The sequence below is a fragment of the Malurus melanocephalus genome, unplaced genomic scaffold, assembly GCF_030028575.1.
Source record: "Malurus melanocephalus ecotype Western Australia unplaced genomic scaffold, MMel_1.1 scaffold_80, whole genome shotgun sequence".
Lineage (NCBI taxonomy): Eukaryota > Metazoa > Chordata > Aves > Passeriformes > Maluridae > Malurus > Malurus melanocephalus.
In genome coordinates this window covers 65,248-85,686 of record NW_026623312.1, presented here as the reverse complement: position 1 = coordinate 85,686, position 20,439 = coordinate 65,248, and the positions used below count along the sequence as shown (strand labels likewise).

The 20,439-nt window shown below is 37.9% G+C and overlaps 1 protein-coding gene across 3 annotated transcripts in view; it reads right to left on the bottom strand.

Annotated features, from left to right (window-relative positions):
• The window catches only part of MCC (MCC regulator of WNT signaling pathway), a 181,860-nt gene that overhangs the window by 150,021 nt on the left and 11,400 nt on the right, over nucleotides 1–20,439 (bottom strand). For 2 of the 3 annotated variants that reach the window (XM_057367491.1, XM_057367492.1), the window contains exons 2-3: nucleotides 17,810–18,057; nucleotides 4,369–4,583 (exon numbers count right to left, since the gene is read on the bottom strand). In XM_057367491.1, the coding sequence (XP_057223474.1) occupies nucleotides 4,369–4,583; nucleotides 17,810–18,057 (463 nt within the window). The remainder of the gene's footprint in view (nucleotides 1–4,368; nucleotides 4,584–17,809; nucleotides 18,058–20,439) is intronic. The other variant, XM_057367493.1, reaches the window with a different exon arrangement.

The following is a 20,439-nucleotide window of genomic DNA, read 5'->3' as shown; positions in this document are numbered from 1 at the left end:
CAYATACCAACATACTTGGGGTTACATTTCAAAAATGTAAGATCTTGGTGCAGAGAGTTTTCTCAGCAAACCAGATGCATTTCCAACTAAAAGAACAGAGATCCTATGATCATGGCAAACTAAACAGACCAAATGGGTTTTGTTTACGTAAATTTAGTTACGTCTGACAAYAAATACATTCATCTTAAAACAATACTGAACTTAGGCACAGACCAACATTATGCATATATAAATATATTACCACTTACATGCACACGTTCTACTTAAAAAAATCAAGTGTATTTTAAACACATYCAAGGAGAATATAAAAAGGGAATTATAGTAAATCTTATTGCTACTGCTCATTAAACTTCACTGGAATTTTATTGTGAAATATGCCTATCATACTGATGTATTGCCTGTGTGCTGTTTTCAGAGAACAGGAATACTTCATCTCCTGGAACAGATCCCTCCTTGTAACACCTTGTAGGGACCACACTGAGATCGTACGGCTTCTCCCAAACATCCACATGCACCAAGAAATCCTTCAAAATGCTTGCACTCTTTTCTGTCCACGAAGAAGATTTAAATGATTTACAATTCCCAAACACAACACACACACATAAGGACTTCTAYTGGCACAAATCGATACATCATCAGTAAGTTGTCACAGGTCATGTGAAAGGTTAATATTTTAGTCATAAATGCTGGTACCAAGGACTAAAGCTATAGAGAGGAATGTGTTCTTACTATGTAAGAATAAAAATGAAAATCTGGAAAATGCTTAGAGAGATTAATATCCTATAAAGATTACAGCATAAATTATTCAGGTAAAACAAAAGCTGAATCTGAACATATGTTAGTAAACCAAATTATAGCAAAATTATGCAAAATGAACAATGATAAAAACACATGCAATAAGTAATAAACGGGTAAATTTCAAGCCACACTACTTTAAAAACTGCATCACTCCAGTGATGAAGAATTATGCTTTAGAGCAGGCATGTTTATGCTTCTATTTTGAATAAAATGATGTAGAGTTCTATGTTCACAAAAATTAAAAAATGCATTTAAAAAAATTCCCCTTATAAAAACTAGGCAAAATACACTGATGTTCATTTAGCTTTTGCAAATGGAAAACAAATGTTAAGGACAGCATGGAGACACTCTATCTTGACTGAGGAGTATAATCTATGTTGTAGGAATACATAATCACCACAAAGATGTCTTTAGCCTGACTGCACAGTTTAAAATCAAAAGCAGGCTAAAAAAAGGCYGCCAGAAAGTAAATCAGGACATTAATAACAAGAATTGACACTTGATTCATTAAGTGAATTCAGCTTATAAAAATGGGAAAGCTGAGATCTGTCATTTCTGAGAACGAATGCAAGGAAGCAGCTTGCCTGTCWTTGTGGCAAATGAAGCTCAGTAGAAGACTGGAGAAAGAGACAGAGAAGGAAGAACCTATATTAAATATCAGCTCTATAAAGGCTAAGTTTAGCTCTTTGAAGAGCCTAAATTTAGACTGCAGTAAGCATGCCCCAAAGTAATAAAAATTGTAGAAAAATGGATAAATACTGAAACTCAAAGTAAATAATGTCAATTTTCTCGTTTGTTTGTCTCTCCATTTTAATAAAGCCAAAGCAAAARTTTACATATGACCCATGACACCAGTGCTCAGCAGGAGTCAAATGCAGATGTTATTGTATTAATCTACACATAAATGAGAACCTGATGATTCTACTGTGGTTTTGAAAAGCATAGAAGGAATGTTTTAAAGCAGAAGTATAACAGATTAAAACAAACACCTTTCAAGACAGTAAACATAAAAGGAATTTAGAGAGTACAGAATCATAGAATATCCTGAGTTGGCCGGCACCCATCAGAATCATCACGTCCCGCTCTTGGCCCTGTACAAAACACCCCAAAAGTCACATCATATGCCCAAGAGTACTGTCCAAACACTTCTTGACCTCCATCAGGCTGGTGCTGTGACCACTGCTCTGGGGAGCATGTTTCAGTGCTCWACCACCCTCAGGGTGAAAAACTTTTTTCTGATATCCTCCCTGGACTAAGAAGGCCATAAAACCTGGGGATCTTTACTATTTATGGGCCTTCTGCATTTTTGTTTTTCAGATTTCTACATGTCATAGCAATGCAGTAGCCATCACACCCGAGTAACACTTCACACCTGTGCCTTGGTATCATAGCAAATTAACAGCACAAAATTTCTTAACTATCATCGTAGGACCATTACTAGCTACATTTAAATTATGTTTCTTGCCTTGATGAGGAGGACTTTACTCAAGGCAGGGTTATATGTTTTACTGGAGAAACAGGATGTCTGTGGTCTTCTATCCCCTCTTAAGGGAGTGTCCTAGGTTAGCTRAGTATTGTATTCCTATCATCTGCTTATGCTAGAGGAAAGTYAAACAACCCTTCTGTAACTATACATGATAGTCGAGACTGCTCTGGTTTGTTTGGTGATGTTCCTCCCTTCAAGGACAATGGGAGGGAAAGGGACAAGACACACACGTTTGTTTTTTTTTTTCCTCGGGAGGCTCTCTCAGGATCAGCGGTGGAAAAGAAGCTGCTCTTCCTGGGACTGCTCCTTTTTCTGCCTTTCTTTGGACTTGTTTTTCCTCGAATTTTTTTTTCTTCGCCATCTGAGAATTGGAGGATTCTTGTGGCACGACAGGGAGAAAGATCCTTCAGTGAACTATCGGAGAGAGACTCTGTCGAACCCCTCTGGGGGCCCCGGAGGGGAAGCTACTCCCAGGAGGGAAGAGAAAGGCTTTGGGATCTAACAGCTGATTCCACAGGTTTTTTYTTTTTTTTTTTTTTTTTGTTTTTGTTTTTGTTTTTATAATTTTAAATAAATAGGTTTTTTTTTCCCCTTTTCTTTTCACTTTCCTCTCTGTGGAAAAGGTTGTCTCTGGGACCCGGGTGGGGAAAGGAGAGGCGGGGGGGTTTGCTGGAACTTGGGAGTATTTTGCTCCCATTWAATTCATTCAAACCACTACAGGGAGCTATTACATTGGTTGGACTTGATTATTCTTTTACAAATCTACATTTTCTCTCTTACTCACTTAAAATTGCTCATTTCCCCACAAGTAATGGAAGATACAAACTAAGCTGCTAAATGGCACATAATCTCTTAATTCCCCCATATTATCCCTTTTATAATACCTATGTGCCTGCTTGTTTTYTGCTCTTTACAGTTCCCATATGTTCTGTGAGAGTTCATTATGTACCGCAGTTGATATCTGTTACTACCCTCCCCAGAAAAAATGAGGACACAATTCCTTTAAGAAACTACCAACTTCCTTAAATTCTTTTCTCCCTTAGGGAAGTTTTAATTTCTTAATTTTTTTTTTAATATGCATATGGACACAGGTCCTGTATCAGCTCAGGTTTAGGAACTTAGGTAAAACCAAGATGGAATTTGGAAGCATTTTCAGGATACGTATCATAATTTTCTTTTAAACAATGTGGCTTGAAGACACTGAATTTCCTCTATGTCAGCAATCACTTCTATTTTGAGTAGGATGTTTGACCAGATGACCTTCTGAGGTTCTCTTATAATACTTGAATTATCCTGGGATATCGTGAACTAGGAGTCTAGTTCATCAAGGTCAGGCATGCCAACAAAGAGTAATTTTTAAAATCAGAAATTTTTCACTTTCATTCTAGCATCTTTTACCTCTGTACTTAAACTCCTGTGCAACATAAACCAGAAACATGCTATGAAATAGGTGATCTTTTATAAGATGCTTGAGTTAAAAGTAAAACACCAACTTGATCCCCATACAAATGGGGGCAAGCAAAAAATAATGCCTTACTCCTTCAAAAGTGTCATCCAAAACACAGTCCCACACTAGTCACGGTGAAGAAAATTCACCTTTCTCCAGTTAAAACTAGCACAAACAGCCATGTAGGTTTTTTTTTTAATGGAGAATTGTACTAGCTTGTAGAAATAAAAAAGCACACCAAAGGCTTAAAGCATGTACCATATAATTTAGTGGGTAGTAATGAAGTAACATGTGAAGAATTCTGCTACATAACACTTCTGAGCAATCTGACACCACAGTTAACAGTAAGTTTTTATAAACAAATCTTCTTCGGTTAAGTTGTATAAATTAGGAACTTCCTGTTTGACCATACAGATACATACAGATTCCTACCTTTTTTGACAAAACCTGATTATACAAGTTTGGAAATATTCTACACCTACCTATTGCTAAAACCACATTATTTTTCTGGAAAATCAAAGGTAACAACTGTGTAATAYTGTTTCCATAAAGGCTATAAGGCTGGAATGAATATGCTTCAAAACAACAACAAAAAAACTTCTACAAAACTCAAAAGCAGAAGGTAAAGTACACTTACAGTGTTGGCAAGTTCTAAGTAGCTTCCTCCAACAGAGCTGCTAAAATTTGAGGTCTGAGCTAGAAGTCTTTTCAGAGCAGCCTGTTGAGTCACATTGCTTCCACCACACTCTGACACCTTTTGTTGCATAAAGTGACTCTGGAGGTCCGGACTCTGAAGGTCTCTCGCTCCTGAATCATATTCCCAGCTTTCTCTGGCTCCTGAAATGTAGGTACCTGAAATGCAGAAAAGGAAAAATATTCTAGTATGGCCTACTTATACACAAAACACACAATCTCCCAAGTTGGAAGGCACTCGAGTTCAACTCCCTGCTCCTCACAGGACTTCCTAAACCTAAACCACATGACTGAGAGCATCATTCAGGTGCTCCTTGACGTCTGCCTTGCTTGATGCCATGACCACTTTCCTGGGGATCCTGTTCCAGTGGCTGACCATCATTCCAGTGAGGAATCTTTCCCTAACATCCAATCCGAACTCCCCCTGATGCAGCTTCATTCCCTTTCCTCATGTTCTGTCACTGGTCAGGAGAAAGAGGAGATCAGCATCTCTGGGGTCACCCCTCAGCCTTCTCTTCTCCAAGATGTGCAGACCAAGTGACCTCAGCTGCTCCTTGAGATCTTTCACCACCTTGGTCTCCTTCTTCTGGACATACTAGCATAGTTTTATGCCTTTTTCTTGTACTGAGAAACCACCCAAAATGCACACAGCGCAGACCAGGACCACCACCTCCTTTGACTGGCTAATGATGCTGATCTACCCCCAGGACACAGCATTTTCTGGCTGCCAGGGCACACTGCGGACACAGGAATAACCCTGCTCATCAATCCAGAAAGAAAAAAAGCAAACAGCTCTGCCACCACTGCTGCCCATCTTGCATGTGCTGATAATATCAGGAAAAAAAAGCAGCAAGATTTTCAAAGGACAGGTGAAATACTAAATTACAAGGTTCAGAAGCAAAAATAAAAGCAYTTGCATTTTATTTAGCACACTGCAAAAACAGTGTAGTTTACAACAGCTAAAGACCACTAAATGATTACCGGTAACAGATTGAAAAGCAGCAGAGATCAAAGAGCAAAAGAGGAAAAACCTAATACACCTATTTTTGTTTACTGAATTCCAACAAAATAAGTGAATCTTTTAGCTGTGTAGTTCATCCCTTTATAGGTTACYACTGCCTTTTTTATTATCTCAGGATTGCTTGTTTCAATTCAAGTTTCAGACAGATCTGCAACTAAGTGTTTCATTACAAATCAATGTAAGGATATGATCTTGCAGCTGGTGACAAACTGAATGCTTCAATAAAGTTTCTGTATCATGAAGCTGTAGGGTTTCTTTACCTCCATGCACAATCCTTCCAATTCCCTGCAGCCACCGATAGGCTTAAGCCATAAAACAAGTAAATTAAAATTTTCTTATTTTGTCAGTAACTGTTTCAYCCCTGGGTGCTTCTGATTCCCTCACAACTGTTCCACTCCTACTAAATTCTTGTTACGCTTTAGATTCAACAACTTCCGGTGGCAAACCAATCCACAGCAGGCACTAGATTATTTAATAATCCTGGGCAATACTGTTACATTTCACGTAGAGCATAATGAAGAGTAAGAACAAATAGAGGACTTGTCCAAGCACTTTTTACACTTAGCTAATARGAAAGTTAATAGAAAAGCCAGAACAGAATCCAGAGCTACAGACTACATCAAAACTCTAAATCCAACAGGCAATCATTAAACTGTTAAGTAGTTACCTGTAATGCCATCCTATTCTTTTGAAAGCTTTTCCCTTTTATGCGCTGGTTTTCTATCTCAAATAYTAATTAATATTCTAAGGGAGTCCTTACTAACTAGTGGTTATTACTTATTCAGTACATTACCAGACAAAAACAATAAACCACAAAATGAACTATTAGGAGAATGTCTCCCCCTCACCAAGAAAGTTGGAGATGCAAAAGGCAAGTGGAAGACCAGCCAGAAGGGTTGCAAGGCAGCAACTGATCTGTTGTTTCAGGTCAACACTCTAACACCTTGTAAAACTCTTATGTAAGAAAAACCAACTAAGGAAACCTGGAGCTGGTTTCCCWGCTGTTCTGTAGTGCAAATATTTTAGTCTTGAAACATCCAAGCAGAAAACAATGCAAAAAATAATGGCATTTTATACTAATACAATGACTACCACGATTCCTTGCCACAGGTAGAGGAAGATTAATTAAAGATTAATTCAGTGACTTCCACACCAAAAGCATACACCACTTCATCTAGCTATGTGCTGAAAGCTTCAACACTGAGATTCTGGTACCAGCAATACTTTATACAGCAAGTAGGGCACTGTGGCTGTGCACAATAGGTGTCTCTGTCTCTGCCCTTGTGGGGCTACAGAACACCACAGAGCAAAAAAAAATCAGCAGCTCACAGAGCTGAAGCCGCAGAAACGTCTCACATATTCGAGGGAGGCATGGATCAGTTCTGCCACTTCCCAGGATTGGCAAGAACATGGGAAACCCTCTCAGAGCAAGCACAGTCACAGAATTAAAGAGAGCTGGTTGTATCACATAGACACACCTCTTTCTACAGAGCTAAATATAGCACGTTTCACCAGAGAACGTGCACTACATTTCTATTACTCAAAAACCATTATTCTGCAAAAGAGCTTCCACATTCATGCAATTAACAGCAGCAGCTCTGTTRAAGGACCCAAGTGGCCTTCATAGATTGCACCATCTGCTGTCAGACTGGAAGCACTTTAAGCACTCAGMTGGTACAGAAGTCACCTGTCAGTCAACAGATGGATCAGGAAAGGCTGGGGTTTTGTTACTGTATTATGACTGTATCTTTAACCCAAGTTTTCTTAAAAGATCATGTCTATATTCCTATTTAAAACATACATACTAAAAATGGAAGGGGAGATGCCTGTTGCAAAGAAAGGCATTCCTAGTACTTTTGGGCTTAACGCTAATCCCTAAATGTGCCCACTGCTTTCCCAACAGATTCCAGAACTCTGGCTGTTAAGATGGTCTCCTGGATCATGCACCTCTCAAATCTCAGCCTCTGCAGGGAAACCCCAGGGACAAAGCTAAGATTTCACTCGTAACTGAAAATTCAACCAGGAATTAACAGACAACTCTTGTATTTTGCTGTATTTAACATACAATTCCTTCACTTACAATAGTAATCAGAAATAAGAAAACATTAGGCATGATGCCTGATAGCTGGCCTGGTAACTAGGAACTTGTAGTTAATTAAAACTGTGTTTAAGATTAATCTTTGCAAAACAACAGACATCCTATGGTAGCTCTTCCCTGTCCACCTTCACTTAGAATAGTAAGAAACATGCAATTTCTGTATTAAGTGAAATAAAATTATCATGAAAATTTCCATGTARTAAGCATGCTGGGGTGTTGATGTTACTACAATGATTAAAAAGAAAGAAAATATAAATAAATTAATTAATCACACAGTATTTGTATTAGAAGAGTAATATTAAGAGCAAACTTTCTTACTCTGGAATTGAAGTGAAATCAACACTTTCCAGAGTGAATGAACGCATAGCACATTAAAGAATAACAAAGGACMGTTTAATTTGATGGCGCATAAGAGATTTCATAATAACAGATAAAATTTCAGTTTATGAATTGTACCAMAGCTGTGGAAAACAACTTCAAAAAATTCACTTAACGCCACTCTGAATAGTGCACCTTGCCCACCCACATWAAGAATTCTTGCTTCTTAATATTCCTTTATCACCTGCACAGCTCTCTGGTTTGTGCTGTGGTACGGATGCCACCCTGCTCTGAAACTGGCACTGATCTTAAAGAAATGTCATTTCATCTCGTCTACCAGCAGCTAACCCAGAAGGCTTGTACTCTGCAACAGAGCAGCAATGTCTGCCCACACAGAAAGGTTTTTTGGTTTGGTAAGAGCTAATTTTACCAGCCTGTGCTGGTGGACCAAATACTACGTTATTTCTTCATTGCTCAGAGAGTAGAAAAGATGAACCACCAGGATGATACAACACTGAAGATATATTTGTTACTGAAAGGATCTGGAATGTCAGGAGAAGTGAGGCACTGTAAGATCATACCTGCAGCAAGTTCCAGTCAGAGTCTGACTTGTGAATGGCAAACACAAAGACAGCKGACAACCTAAGTGCACAACCAGCTCCTTGGTCCCAAAGCTTCACCTTACACAATGAGCAGAGTCTCATCACTGTTTTCCACGAGAAAGCCATAACATTAAGCTACTTAAACTTGTATGTATTGTATTACCAAAAGAATGGCTATTTTTCAGCATTTTTTCCTAATATTTAATTCAACAATTAAATTGTCATAGCCTACCAAATAGAGTTGGAAATTTGAATGATTATCCAGGGAGGTTTGTGAAAAGCATTAGCCATTTCAAAGCCCCCTGCCAAGTTCGGTAACAATGRTCTTAGAGGTAAGTGCATGGAACGAAGGGGGAAATGTACAGAATTAACAAAAAATGGTCATTTTGGACTTGCTAGTCAAGTCAGGACCTCAAGGAGTAGGTCTAGCTATTAAAAATGTGGGCTTGGCAGGAAGCCAAGAACAAGAGTAAACCCTTGGACATTMAGATAATTCAAGTCCCATAAGATGACGCAAACATTACAAAACCCAAATGGACTTCATAGGAAACTTAGGAGCTGAATAGAGTTCCAATTGCTCAAGCAACATACAAAGTACAGTAAATCAAAACAACTGAAAAGAAGCTGTGTTATGCAGAGGAATCAATTTTATACTAATCCTACCTGACTAGAAAAGTAAAAATCACAGTTGTATTTGGAGTTATTACAACTATTTCCATTGTTTTCTACACAACACTTCGTGATATAGGAATCAAAGACCAAAGGTTCTGGATTCAGCTGCTAGACTGACAGCAAAAGTAACTCTGCCATTTAACAGCAATCACTCTTYAAAACATATTTATTATTTTGCACCAGATGATAAAATAATATGAATTATACCTTTGAATGGCACAGCAGCAGAATGATGATGATAAGTGATCCTCACAYGCATAGTTTGTTGAGAATGTTCATTAAATACAGAAAGCTGTCTGATAAATATCCATTACAAGTTCTAGGAGAATTCAAGGGGAAAGGTCTGCAAAGGCATAATTTTGAAATGGATTCTCAACTCAGCATTCAGTCCTACCAAGACTCAAATCAGAATCTTTTGCTCCACTTGTCCACTGACTCAGAAGGAAATAATTGTAAGGGAGAAGCAGTTATGGGAAATGTGGAGTCTCAAGACAAGGATATCTGGGATCATTGCCTAGGTCTTGTTCCTCCCACCATACCCTCTTTCTGGTTTAATGAACACTGCACACAAGATACAGCATTAGGCTGTGTTATTTGTCCTTTTCTCATTAGTCTTGAGAGTGAGGATAACAAGCTCCAAGGGAAGGAAACCACAGCTACACGCCACCCTGATTAACTAAGGCAACTTCCTCATGGGAGAAATCGCTTTTATGAAATTAGATCTRAGAGGAAAATGGAACTACATCGATAATTTCTGCTCTAAAAGACTGCTGTCAGCTCACGTCATCTCCCTTTTGTCCCTGAACTATAATTTATAATATTGGCACTTTCTACTGGTATATTTCCCAAAATCATCACAAAACGTCAACTGTACTTCAGGTTCATTGAAGTATCCCCAATATTGGTACATTCAAAATTCAGGAATGCTGCAGTTAGTGCTTCCTGACTCACTACAGGGCATAACTATAGAATAAATTTCAGAACCATTTAAATCCACTTAAAGAAACTGGAACAATCCACAACATAAGCACCACTCTTAATTACCAGAGCAACAKAATAATTTTTTTTTTTTTTTTTAGGATTTTAGGCCTTAATTTTTTACAYTCCATGATATATTTTCCTAAGCAGATTTTTATCAGTTATAAAAACTATGTCAAATCCTAAGAAAAATAAATCAAACAGCCACATGAAAATTAGGATAAGTGAATAAGCTTGCCAAGAGCAAAGCCATAAAATAGACAAGGTAATTCATAAAGCCTTGAGAAAATGAAACACAGAGATGTATCTAATTAAAAAAAAAGTTTCTCTCAATTACAATTTCCCAGTTAATCAAAGCAGCTTTTGGATGAAGAAGYTTGGTTTGTTCAATCAGTAGTTCAAACTATATGTATAAAGAAATGTTTGTCAAATTTCAACCAATTTACCTTTTTCAAATTTAATTACTGTAGAAATGCATCTATCATGGCTTCAATACTTGCCAGCAGACGGGCATTGGCCATATAGGAAATAATGACACAGAAAACAAAATGAAAGTACATTATCCATGACACCTTCATCCACCTGTCCTTTAATCTGAAATTATTTAATATTATCTTTGAGACCAGAAAATTATTTGCTCTATTCAGACACAAAAATTGGAAGATCAGAATGACTTCTTCACAGTCTAGAAACCGAGGTCTCGTCGGTATTTTTAAGCACCTGGTATTTTTAAGCGCCTAAACTAAATTTTSTAAGAACATTGCTGGCTAATGACTTCATTGTACTCAGGAACTCCATCCACTATTTCATTTGAAATTTCTAGCAAGGCAGAAAACAATCCTGAAAATTAATGACCTCTAGCAAAGAGGGGAGTATATAGTAACAGGAAGAACAGCACAAAAAACCTAAAGTCATAGAGAAACTAKATGAAGCTCCAATACCTTTCTAGTACAGTGTTTGTATGCACTGTACTTCTAAAAAAAGTTGGCTTTCCTTACACAGCAATTTGTGAATAATCAGCTTTGTCCCTGATTACCTTCCTCTGACGACAATCTCACTTTCAATCTGACTTGACTGAATACGCAAGTACCAAGAGAACAAATGAAGCATCCAGATTTTGTTGTCTGTCAAGATTCATTTTGTTGCTATTTCATGAACCACAGCCTGTCAGAGCCACATCAGAAGCAGGCAGGTGACGAACACATCACATATGTCAGGAGAGGTAAAGAAGAAATGTGCCGAGACAACCCTTGATTTATAAAAGCTGAAGTGTAGGAGGTGTGACAGTGCTCATCTTGAGCCAAATGAAGCATGCCTTTTATGAAAATCCCAGCTGCAGCCCTTTGGTTTCTCAACCTGATCACAGCTTGCATGGAAAGCATAAACTGGGACAAAATCGAGGAAGTGATGCTGTAATCCAGTTCCACACCATATGGCAAACCCAAACCGCAGCTCAATGTGTCATCTCTGGAGCTGACCAGGAGGCACAGACACCAGGACTGTTACCTTGACACAAGCCTGACCTGTGTGCTCTGCAGAGCTTGTGTGGGCCAGCCTTTCTACTCACTCTTGATAGCAGCAGATCTCAGGAACAGCAGCTTCCTATGTTTCACCCACTTCTCCCCACTGAGCTGTCTGCCTTCCCCCTTTCCTCCCAATGCTTTGAGCTATCTGGTAACTTCACGGGCATTTGATAGCAGTCTCAAATACACTAAATTCCTGTAACTTCTGTGGAAGTCACCGAGTTGACAGACTCCGCTAGTGCTCCTACAGAGGAAGATAATGCAATGCAATGCTCAACCTTGACTACACACACTAGAAAAAGAAAAAAAAAAAAGAAAAAGAAACAAAGGAGAAACAAAAACACCTGCAAACACATGGAAGGAGGCAGTCAGGAAACCTTAGTAAACCAAAATGAGTTTGTTCCTCACAGAATGGAAGGGCAAGATATGCTGCTCCTGGCTGCAGGAAATGGTGAATGCRGAAGACTTGCACACATTCAGAGACTCAGTCCTGTAAGACAGTGTCGGAGGGAGGGAAGCCAGGTGTGTGAGCAAGTGCAACTACTTCTAGCTCTAAGTCCCAGAGCTGAAATTTAATATAGAAGCATCATTACCTGATTACTAAATCCCTACTATYGTCTCTAATAATTTGCTTCTCATCATGCTAAGGGAGAGAATTACCATTAGAGAACAAAGTCTGGTCTAATACAGTTTAGTTGTTCTCACACTTTACAAATACTCAATTCAGAAGAAAGCTAAAAAAAAGTTTGTTTTTTTATTAGACACCAGAGATCCCTGCAGGGATGGCTTCTAACTTTCATAGGTTCACTGGAGTTTAACACCATACTATATATTATGATTTTAATAAGATTCAYCATACAAACCCCTAGAAATTCAGGTTCATTTGTAATGATACTCATAGAACTTAAACTCTCTGTTTCTTAAGAAAAGAAAAAATACCTATTGCAAAAATACAGTGCTATCAAAAGCTTATTTAACAGTAATCAACTAAACCACTTACAGTTAGCAGGACTTTGTACGTAATTAAATTTGGGCTCGCAGATACTCACAGCTTTTCTAGTCAAACATATCTTAGGGTGCAACTTTGCTCATAAATCTCAACAAAATCTGCAGCATGCCCTCAAGTCCATATGAACTCTGCAGTTTGTAATTAAATATAGCATAAATAAATATAATCACTGCATCAGTTTCTTGAGAGTWATTTACTTGCAGAAAGATCAAATATGGAATTAATGTAAAGCAAAAATGATTTTTCAGCCCCACTAGTCTGCCTCTCCTGTTTACCCATGTTTAATTTAAGACTGAATTCCTACCATTCCTTTGATTAATTCTCATGCTTGATCCACTATGCAAATAAATTATCATAGAAAATTTTCAAGRGACTTAATTTCAGTAAAGAAAGGGGAGTTAGTACTAAGTACTAACCTACAAAAATTGTAGGATTGGTAAATTGGTAAAGGATTSTTGTAACTATTTATCTGGAATATGAAATCAGATCAATAAACACGCAGAGTTACAAAAAACCGAATTACTTGTCTAAAGAAAGAATTCACTAATAAAATAGTGCCATTTCTTATTAACCCTCCAAGTCAATGGGTGCTAGAAGTAGGCTATTGTTAATCATGGGGAAAAATGGTAATTTGCTCCTTGTAGAGTGCTASACAAATCTACAAAATGCATAATAGAAATAATTCTAATTCTAGCTGTTTTAAATAACATACAAAGCTATACAATATAGAAAAAGCTGACAGAAGCCGTAACCATTCAGGCAACTCCCTGCTTTAAATAATAGAGAAGACGTTCTGCTATGTTTAAGTTTTCCTGTGCCAAGCAATACTCTTCCATCATTCACTGTGCTATTCACCCAGATTTACTGTACCTGCCATGGCCCTCATTCTCCACACATCTGACATGGGACACAAGACCCACACATCTGATCAGTAACTCACATTCTTCCTGCATTTCCTACTGAAATGATATWTTAAAGACTCAAGTCACATGTGGTCAGTGCAATACTCCAGCAACACCTGCAAAAGTTATTTCATTAATTTTTATTTGATTTTAAAATGCCAGAGAAAAACATGAATGGAGTTTACATTCCATTTCACATATAGWAAAATAACTGGTTATTACTAGCAAATTATTGTTAAAGCTCCCACTGACATTAATTGTGCAGGGTAAGAWTTACAACACATTGTAACAGCTTTGAATTTCTGATACCCAAACATCAAAAAGCCTTATTCTATTAACTTGAAAACCATAATTTTTTGTGCACTTGATTAAAACTTTGAACTTATAAATCTGTGCACTCATTTGCTCAATCAAGATGGTAGACAGGGATGCAGGGCTGTCTTGCTGGGCRCATACATAACTGAGTATTAACAAACCTGAGTCCTGTACCTTGATTAAAACAGCCAACCAATTTCCTTGCTTCTGTAACCCAGTGGAAACACAGGAGTGAACATTTATTGGGCAAAGTTGGACAAAAGCATTAGAATAACCTTACCAATGATAAAAAAGATGGGTGAGACGAAGTTTATTAGTAAATTAGATGTCATTACTTTTTGCAACGTTTTTCAAGTTATTTCCTTCATTATGAAAAGCAAAACTTATAGGCAGAAASGGTAATATTTTATTTAGATAAAAGTTTTTGCACTTTCTAAATAAGAATTTGGAGCAGYTCCAAGTAAAGGCAGCACAAAATGCTGCTTGACTGGTAATGTCTGCACAATTACATATAAACTTGCAATGTAAAAACATCCATGTCAGAGGCTGGATTCCTTTGATTCAGATCATCAGGACCCCTGCTACTCAGAACCAGTCAAATGAATTTTGAAATTCTGTCGTTTATGTGCCCCACATAGAAAAATGGTAACAACTGTCAAAGATTATCAGCAGCTGATATGCTTGTAGAAATCACTCCTGAGAAAAAGGCCCATAAACTATCTTTGAAAATAAACAGTGACTGTTTATTTTGACTGTTCTTTGACCAGAAAATGGTAACACAAAAAAAGAACATCCACCAAGCTCATGCTTGAATTTGTCTCTTGTCTTAAGCAATGTTTAGAAAGCAACAGCAAAGAGTCAGCATAACAACCAATTCTCTGATCACTAAGGAGCACATAAGCGAGCCCTCAAAGACATGAAAGGCAAAGAAATATGCAGATCATAATTCAAGCCTGACTCCAAGTGTAACTCCTCAGCTGTCATTATGTTCATACTTCAAGCTGACTTTATAACATAGAAATATTTTAGCTGTGTTTTCCCTTGACTTTTGGAAAAAAAAGCCATGTAGAACATTTTGAACAGTGCTGCCACAGTGGTTTTCTTTCACAACCAAATAAAAAACAGTTGCACTCTCAACCCTTCCTTTTATTATTTCCCCCCATTCTTTTTTTGGGGAAGCACCTCTGTATCTTTTTAAGTATTAAAAAGTCCAACAGAATCTGAAAGGGTCAAGGTGGAACAAGGACAAAACCCATCAATTTCTTACAGGTCTAGAAATACAGTGCATTAAAATAGTTGCACTTGATCAGCAGAGAAAAATATATCAAGGCAGGAAACTCTAAATTCTTCTGGACCTAACTTCTGGGAAAAAAAATATATAAAAAGAAAAATATATTCACCTGCCAGCTTTAAAAATGCATTAAATTATTTCTGTACAACTAACAGAAATTGGAGAATAGGAAAAAAATAGCAGGAATTGAATCCTATACACTAATTAAACTGGAAGTTCATCTTTGAGTACTTTTTGGCAGTAATTAGTAACATTTCTTTGTGGGACAGATCTTGAGACTATTATGTAGATCTTTGTCTTACAAAGCTTAAGTGCTGTCTTCTACCCTTGATTATTACAAAATGAAATTTTCAGACTGGTGGTGAAAGAAGAATCTTACAGCCCAAGTTGCCAGAAATCTGGTCAGGAAACAGGGAAAGTTTGTATAGCCATTTGTGGGCAGAACAACTTTTTTATTTTGCAGAAGAATACAACTGTGGCAGYATTGAAAAAGCAGATAAAAGATGATATATGTATGATCCAGGGAACACAAAACATTCTTAAACAAATTACAAAAACCCAAAATATATTAGGTACAATCTTGGCTTCGAAATATTGTCTGATACAGCTCCCGAAAGTGATTCACGGGCTGGAAATGAAATTGAGCCCAAGKGTTATGAAGACTTCAATACAGAAAGTGATGGAGAAATGGTGCAGGAACTACAGAGCATTGCCATTCTAGTATATATCTAGAAGAAGAATAAACAGAGGAAATGCTAGCAATAAAGTACCTCTGTAACAAAATACGACTATGAAACCATAAAATACGAGAGGGAAGATAAAGAGAGCTATAAACAGATTTGCAATGCTAAGAAGTCAAAATAAAAAGCCAAGGAGCATGAGATGTTGGGATGATAAGGGAGTAGTACAGTCCATCCAAAAAAGCAAAAAGATAAGGAGTAYACCAAGCATACAAAGTAAACAAGGAAAACTTGAATTCCTGACATAACTAGCCAAAAACATGTGGAAAGTAAACAGAAGACAGAACATGCTAACCTGGCATCTCCAAAGGAAATAATTAAGTAAACTAATAGACCAAACTGGCAAAATCAAGACATGTCCAGTATGAGGCTGACTACTGACAAAATAAAGACAGGCGTGACTAATCAGTAAAGCCCTACCATGGGAGAAGAATCAAAGATGAGCCAGAGTGCTGTGCTCATGAAGCTCAGGGAAGAATATGGGCTGGGACTGATCACAGGTGTTGCAAAGAAGCTGACTTGATCTCAACAGCAAGGGGATCTGAGAGTGGATTTTGCTTTAGATAAACAACTACAGGCAGCTAAGATAATCACATGGTGGTGTGTTTCTCCTTGAATTCAGAGTATGACTGTCTCCCTGAGTTAGCCAGGCCAGTATGGGGTATGTGTATCCATGGCTCAGTTGCACTGGTACTGTGATTGAGCTGCCCACTGCAATTGCTCTCTTCTGCTATGTTTGACTTGTATCTGTATTATGTCAGTAACATGAGGAGCCAAAATAACACAACTCTCCAGAAGATGTATGAAGCACATCCCAMAGTAAAAAATATTACCAGCTTAATTTAGGAAACATGCAAAGAATAACTATTGGGAACACTAATGGAAGATTTCTAGCTAAAAAAGTTTTAAAACATGCAGGCTCATCTAGACTAAAGAACAGAGAGAAGATACGGCTCTAATTAAACACAATCAGAGGCTGATAGCCTTTTTGTGAAGCACTGATATAGGCCAGATCCACGTCACCAGCCAGCAGCTGTGCTTGGTCAGTATGCATGTCTTGTTGGGAGCTGGGAATGAGAAACACACTCAGCTTTTTCCACAAGAGACTGMACTTCATGATTTTTGACCACAGAATCTGTGTCCTCTAGCCTCCTGCATTTATCATAGGGTGAAAGGAGGCATTCTGCAGGTGTTAACATTTCTCACCTAATGCTGACTGGTCACAGTGCTATCTAAGATTGGGCTCAATGACACAGACAATCCCTTCCTACATCCCATGCTCCTGTGGATGGAACAGCACTTTTTCTTGGGGGTTTTGGTTTGGGTTTTTTGGGGCCTTTGTGGTTTTTTGTTGTTGTTCAAGGGTTGTTTTATTACTTTGATTGGTTAGTTGGTTCTGGTTTATGTTTTTTTGGTTTTAAGCAGTCAGAGGAGTATTTTTGTATTCTCTAAACCATAAGGCTATTGCAGCATTCAGGTCTCCCACTAGGGTGGAATGATTTTTAAAGCATCCAAGAAACATCAGTTCCTACAATGTATTATGACTGAAACCAAGAATATGCCCCTCCTCGTTTTTCAATTTTACCTACATACCTGCCTGGGCTTTACAGAGAATAGAGAACTCCCTGCATCTTCAGTTACCAGTCACGCTCTGCAGCTCTTGTCCTTCCAAGGAAGTCTGTTCTCTTGTGAAACTTGTATTTTTAGATGAGGATGCTCTGCACACATTCCAGTCTACATTCTGATGATAAGACTGCATCAGTTACAACAGTTACACTCTAACATATGGTGAAATTATTCCAAGGGTTCACAAAGGATTAGGGGCAACCCTAATGTCAGTAAAATCAGTGACAAACCCCCCCAGAGTTCATCTTTTGTTAAATTACGCCAACAGGACATTTAAAAGTCATACCTACCTAAACTGTTATTGCTGCTAGYTGGCCAGGAAGCTACTCTATCCCTTAACTTTTTCTTTTTACAAGAGTCATCCGATTTCACAGAAAGCTGCACTTCCTCCTTCTTGATTTCCTGTACCAGTTCCATGCGGCATTGACTAAAATCCTGGAATGAAATTTTTCCATTTTCATCTGCTCCCAGCTGGTGCATGATCTCTGCAACAGATGCCTCCATATTCAGCTGGCGGCACACCATCATCAAGTCATTCCTAAAGGTATTTTTAGAGGGAGAGTGGGGGCAGGGGAAGATTGGAAAAGTGGAAATAGAGAAAACAAAAAAACAAAAACTTAGTTTAGAAGGAAAGGAATGCTAGCCCTATCTAATCTGAATATACATGAATGCGCAGACATTTAAAACCAATAATTAAAATACAGAAGGAAAGAAAATCTTGAAACAATTTCTCCAGTGACTGAATGATGACAGATGCATATTTATCAAACGACAAATRATCACATCCTAAATAAAATGTGGGCAAACAATTCAGGCAGATCTGAAGCAACAGCTGCTCTGCACAATCAAAATCTTCTTGGTGCCCCATTACCTTTGATTTGAATTTTTTTTAAATTATCACTATTTTACTCCTTTCACACTTCACTTCTTCTTTCCTGCCATCTTTTTCTTAAAACAAAAAGCATAGCACTACCACACCGCAAATAGTATGTGTTTCTATGCTATGGCTTCTTTTAAGAATCTCAAAAGCATGTTGATTATTTCCGTGTTGTACAAAATCTTTCTGGAGAAGGAAGGCAAAGGAAATGTGCAATATTAGTATTATGTGAATTATAAGCATATTTAGAATATTATCATTACTAACATCAGGATAACATTCGGAAGGTTTCTATAAAAATCTGGTACAGTGAAATATTCACAGTTCTTGCATGAACAGTTTCACAGTTACGTTAAGTCATTTATTATCAGAATCAAGGCCCATTCTACTCTGTAGAAGGAAATTGTATGTTGGGTTGAGCTCTGCAAGTCTCTTCTACGCAAGAATTCCAGAGCTACCAGAACAGAATTCTAGTTAGCTTACAGTAAAATTGGATAATAATGATAATAACAGTAATAGTAATGATGATGATAACATGACCATGTAGTTTTAAAAAACGAACAACCCCCCAGCAAAAATAACAGAAAGTAACAAATCTCTACCTATGGCAAGAAGTACTTATTATAGAAGAATTAATCACATAGGCCAAATATAAGCTATTATAACTTGCAATTTAATTTTCAGTCAGAGTTTTGTACTTASATTTGAAACTGATCAATTAATAAATAATCTCCACGGCCCAGTTCCCAGTTTTTAAAAATTAAAAAATTACAAATATAATCTCATAAGGGTGTTGCAAAGAAAAATATGGATGACAGCACATTTAGATTTGTACATGGGGAGTAACTGACATAACTCACCTAGGTCTGTATCTGTTCCCTTGGACCACATCAGATACAGCATCACATTGAGGGACTCTGTAGAAGTGTGCTACTTTTGAAATCAGTATCAGCAGCAGTGCAGGGTGATTTTGCCTTGGGATTCCAGGACACAGGTCGGTTGCCCTGGCCCCAGGGGAGCTAATCTGTTATAATGGGTGAGGAAGAGGCTGCGGCACTGRTAGCACATCTTACATAAGCCTCCATCTCACTACAACCCACAGGGACCTTTCCACACCCAGCTCCGGTCACCTACAGACCAAAGATTTCCCTGCTGCTACACAAATAAAAACTGATTTATAAAATAAATCTTGCAAGGATGGGTCCACTACATAACACCAAGGAAAATCATGTATTTTCTTAAAACTATTTCAATTTTCAGYGAGTAAAAAAGGTGTAATCATTTTGACAGGAAACACTTAATCCTTGTTTACGTAACTTGCAGTCTAGGTGCACAAACACCTTTGAAGAGGGAAGTCAAAATTATAAATGCAGCCAAGTTCCCCAGACGCAAATAAGAGTAAATAAACAAAGAGTGTAAGAAAAACTGTTCCATGCAGTTGTGTCATGAATCACTTCTAGACCAATACTGTAGATAAACAGTAATCTATTTGAAACATTAATTTTAAAAGGACTGATCTTAAAAAGGACCGCCTAACAGAGTCCTCAGAGGCAATAAGAAGTTGCTGTTCTGAAAGCATTTTCAAATCACTTCTGTTCTTGTTTAGTTTATGTCCCTGCGGCAGCCATCAATCTCCAGAGCACCCTGGACCCACTGCTCCATTCTCTCTGATTCTCTGAGTAAGTCAAGCCACTGACAACTTAAATCACAGAATCACAACAGTTGTCTAGCTTTTCTGTGAGCAACCACAGGCAAACAATCCAGGCAGCAGTTCCARAATGGTGGTTGTCTTCACTCAGATGTCTTCCAAAAGGCTCACAGTGACACCATTTGTTCTGAATAAACTTCTAACAGTTTCAGATGGGGAAAGAAATAATTAGGTAAGACGGTCCAGCATCACACAAGGCAAGCTGTATCAAAATGCTTATTTCTCAATCTGGATGAACAGAAGTAATGCACGATGATTCCCAAGTTATCCGAAATACCAACAAAAAACAAACCACAGAAAGTGTACTGCAGAAGTCCTGTGTCTGTAGGACACTA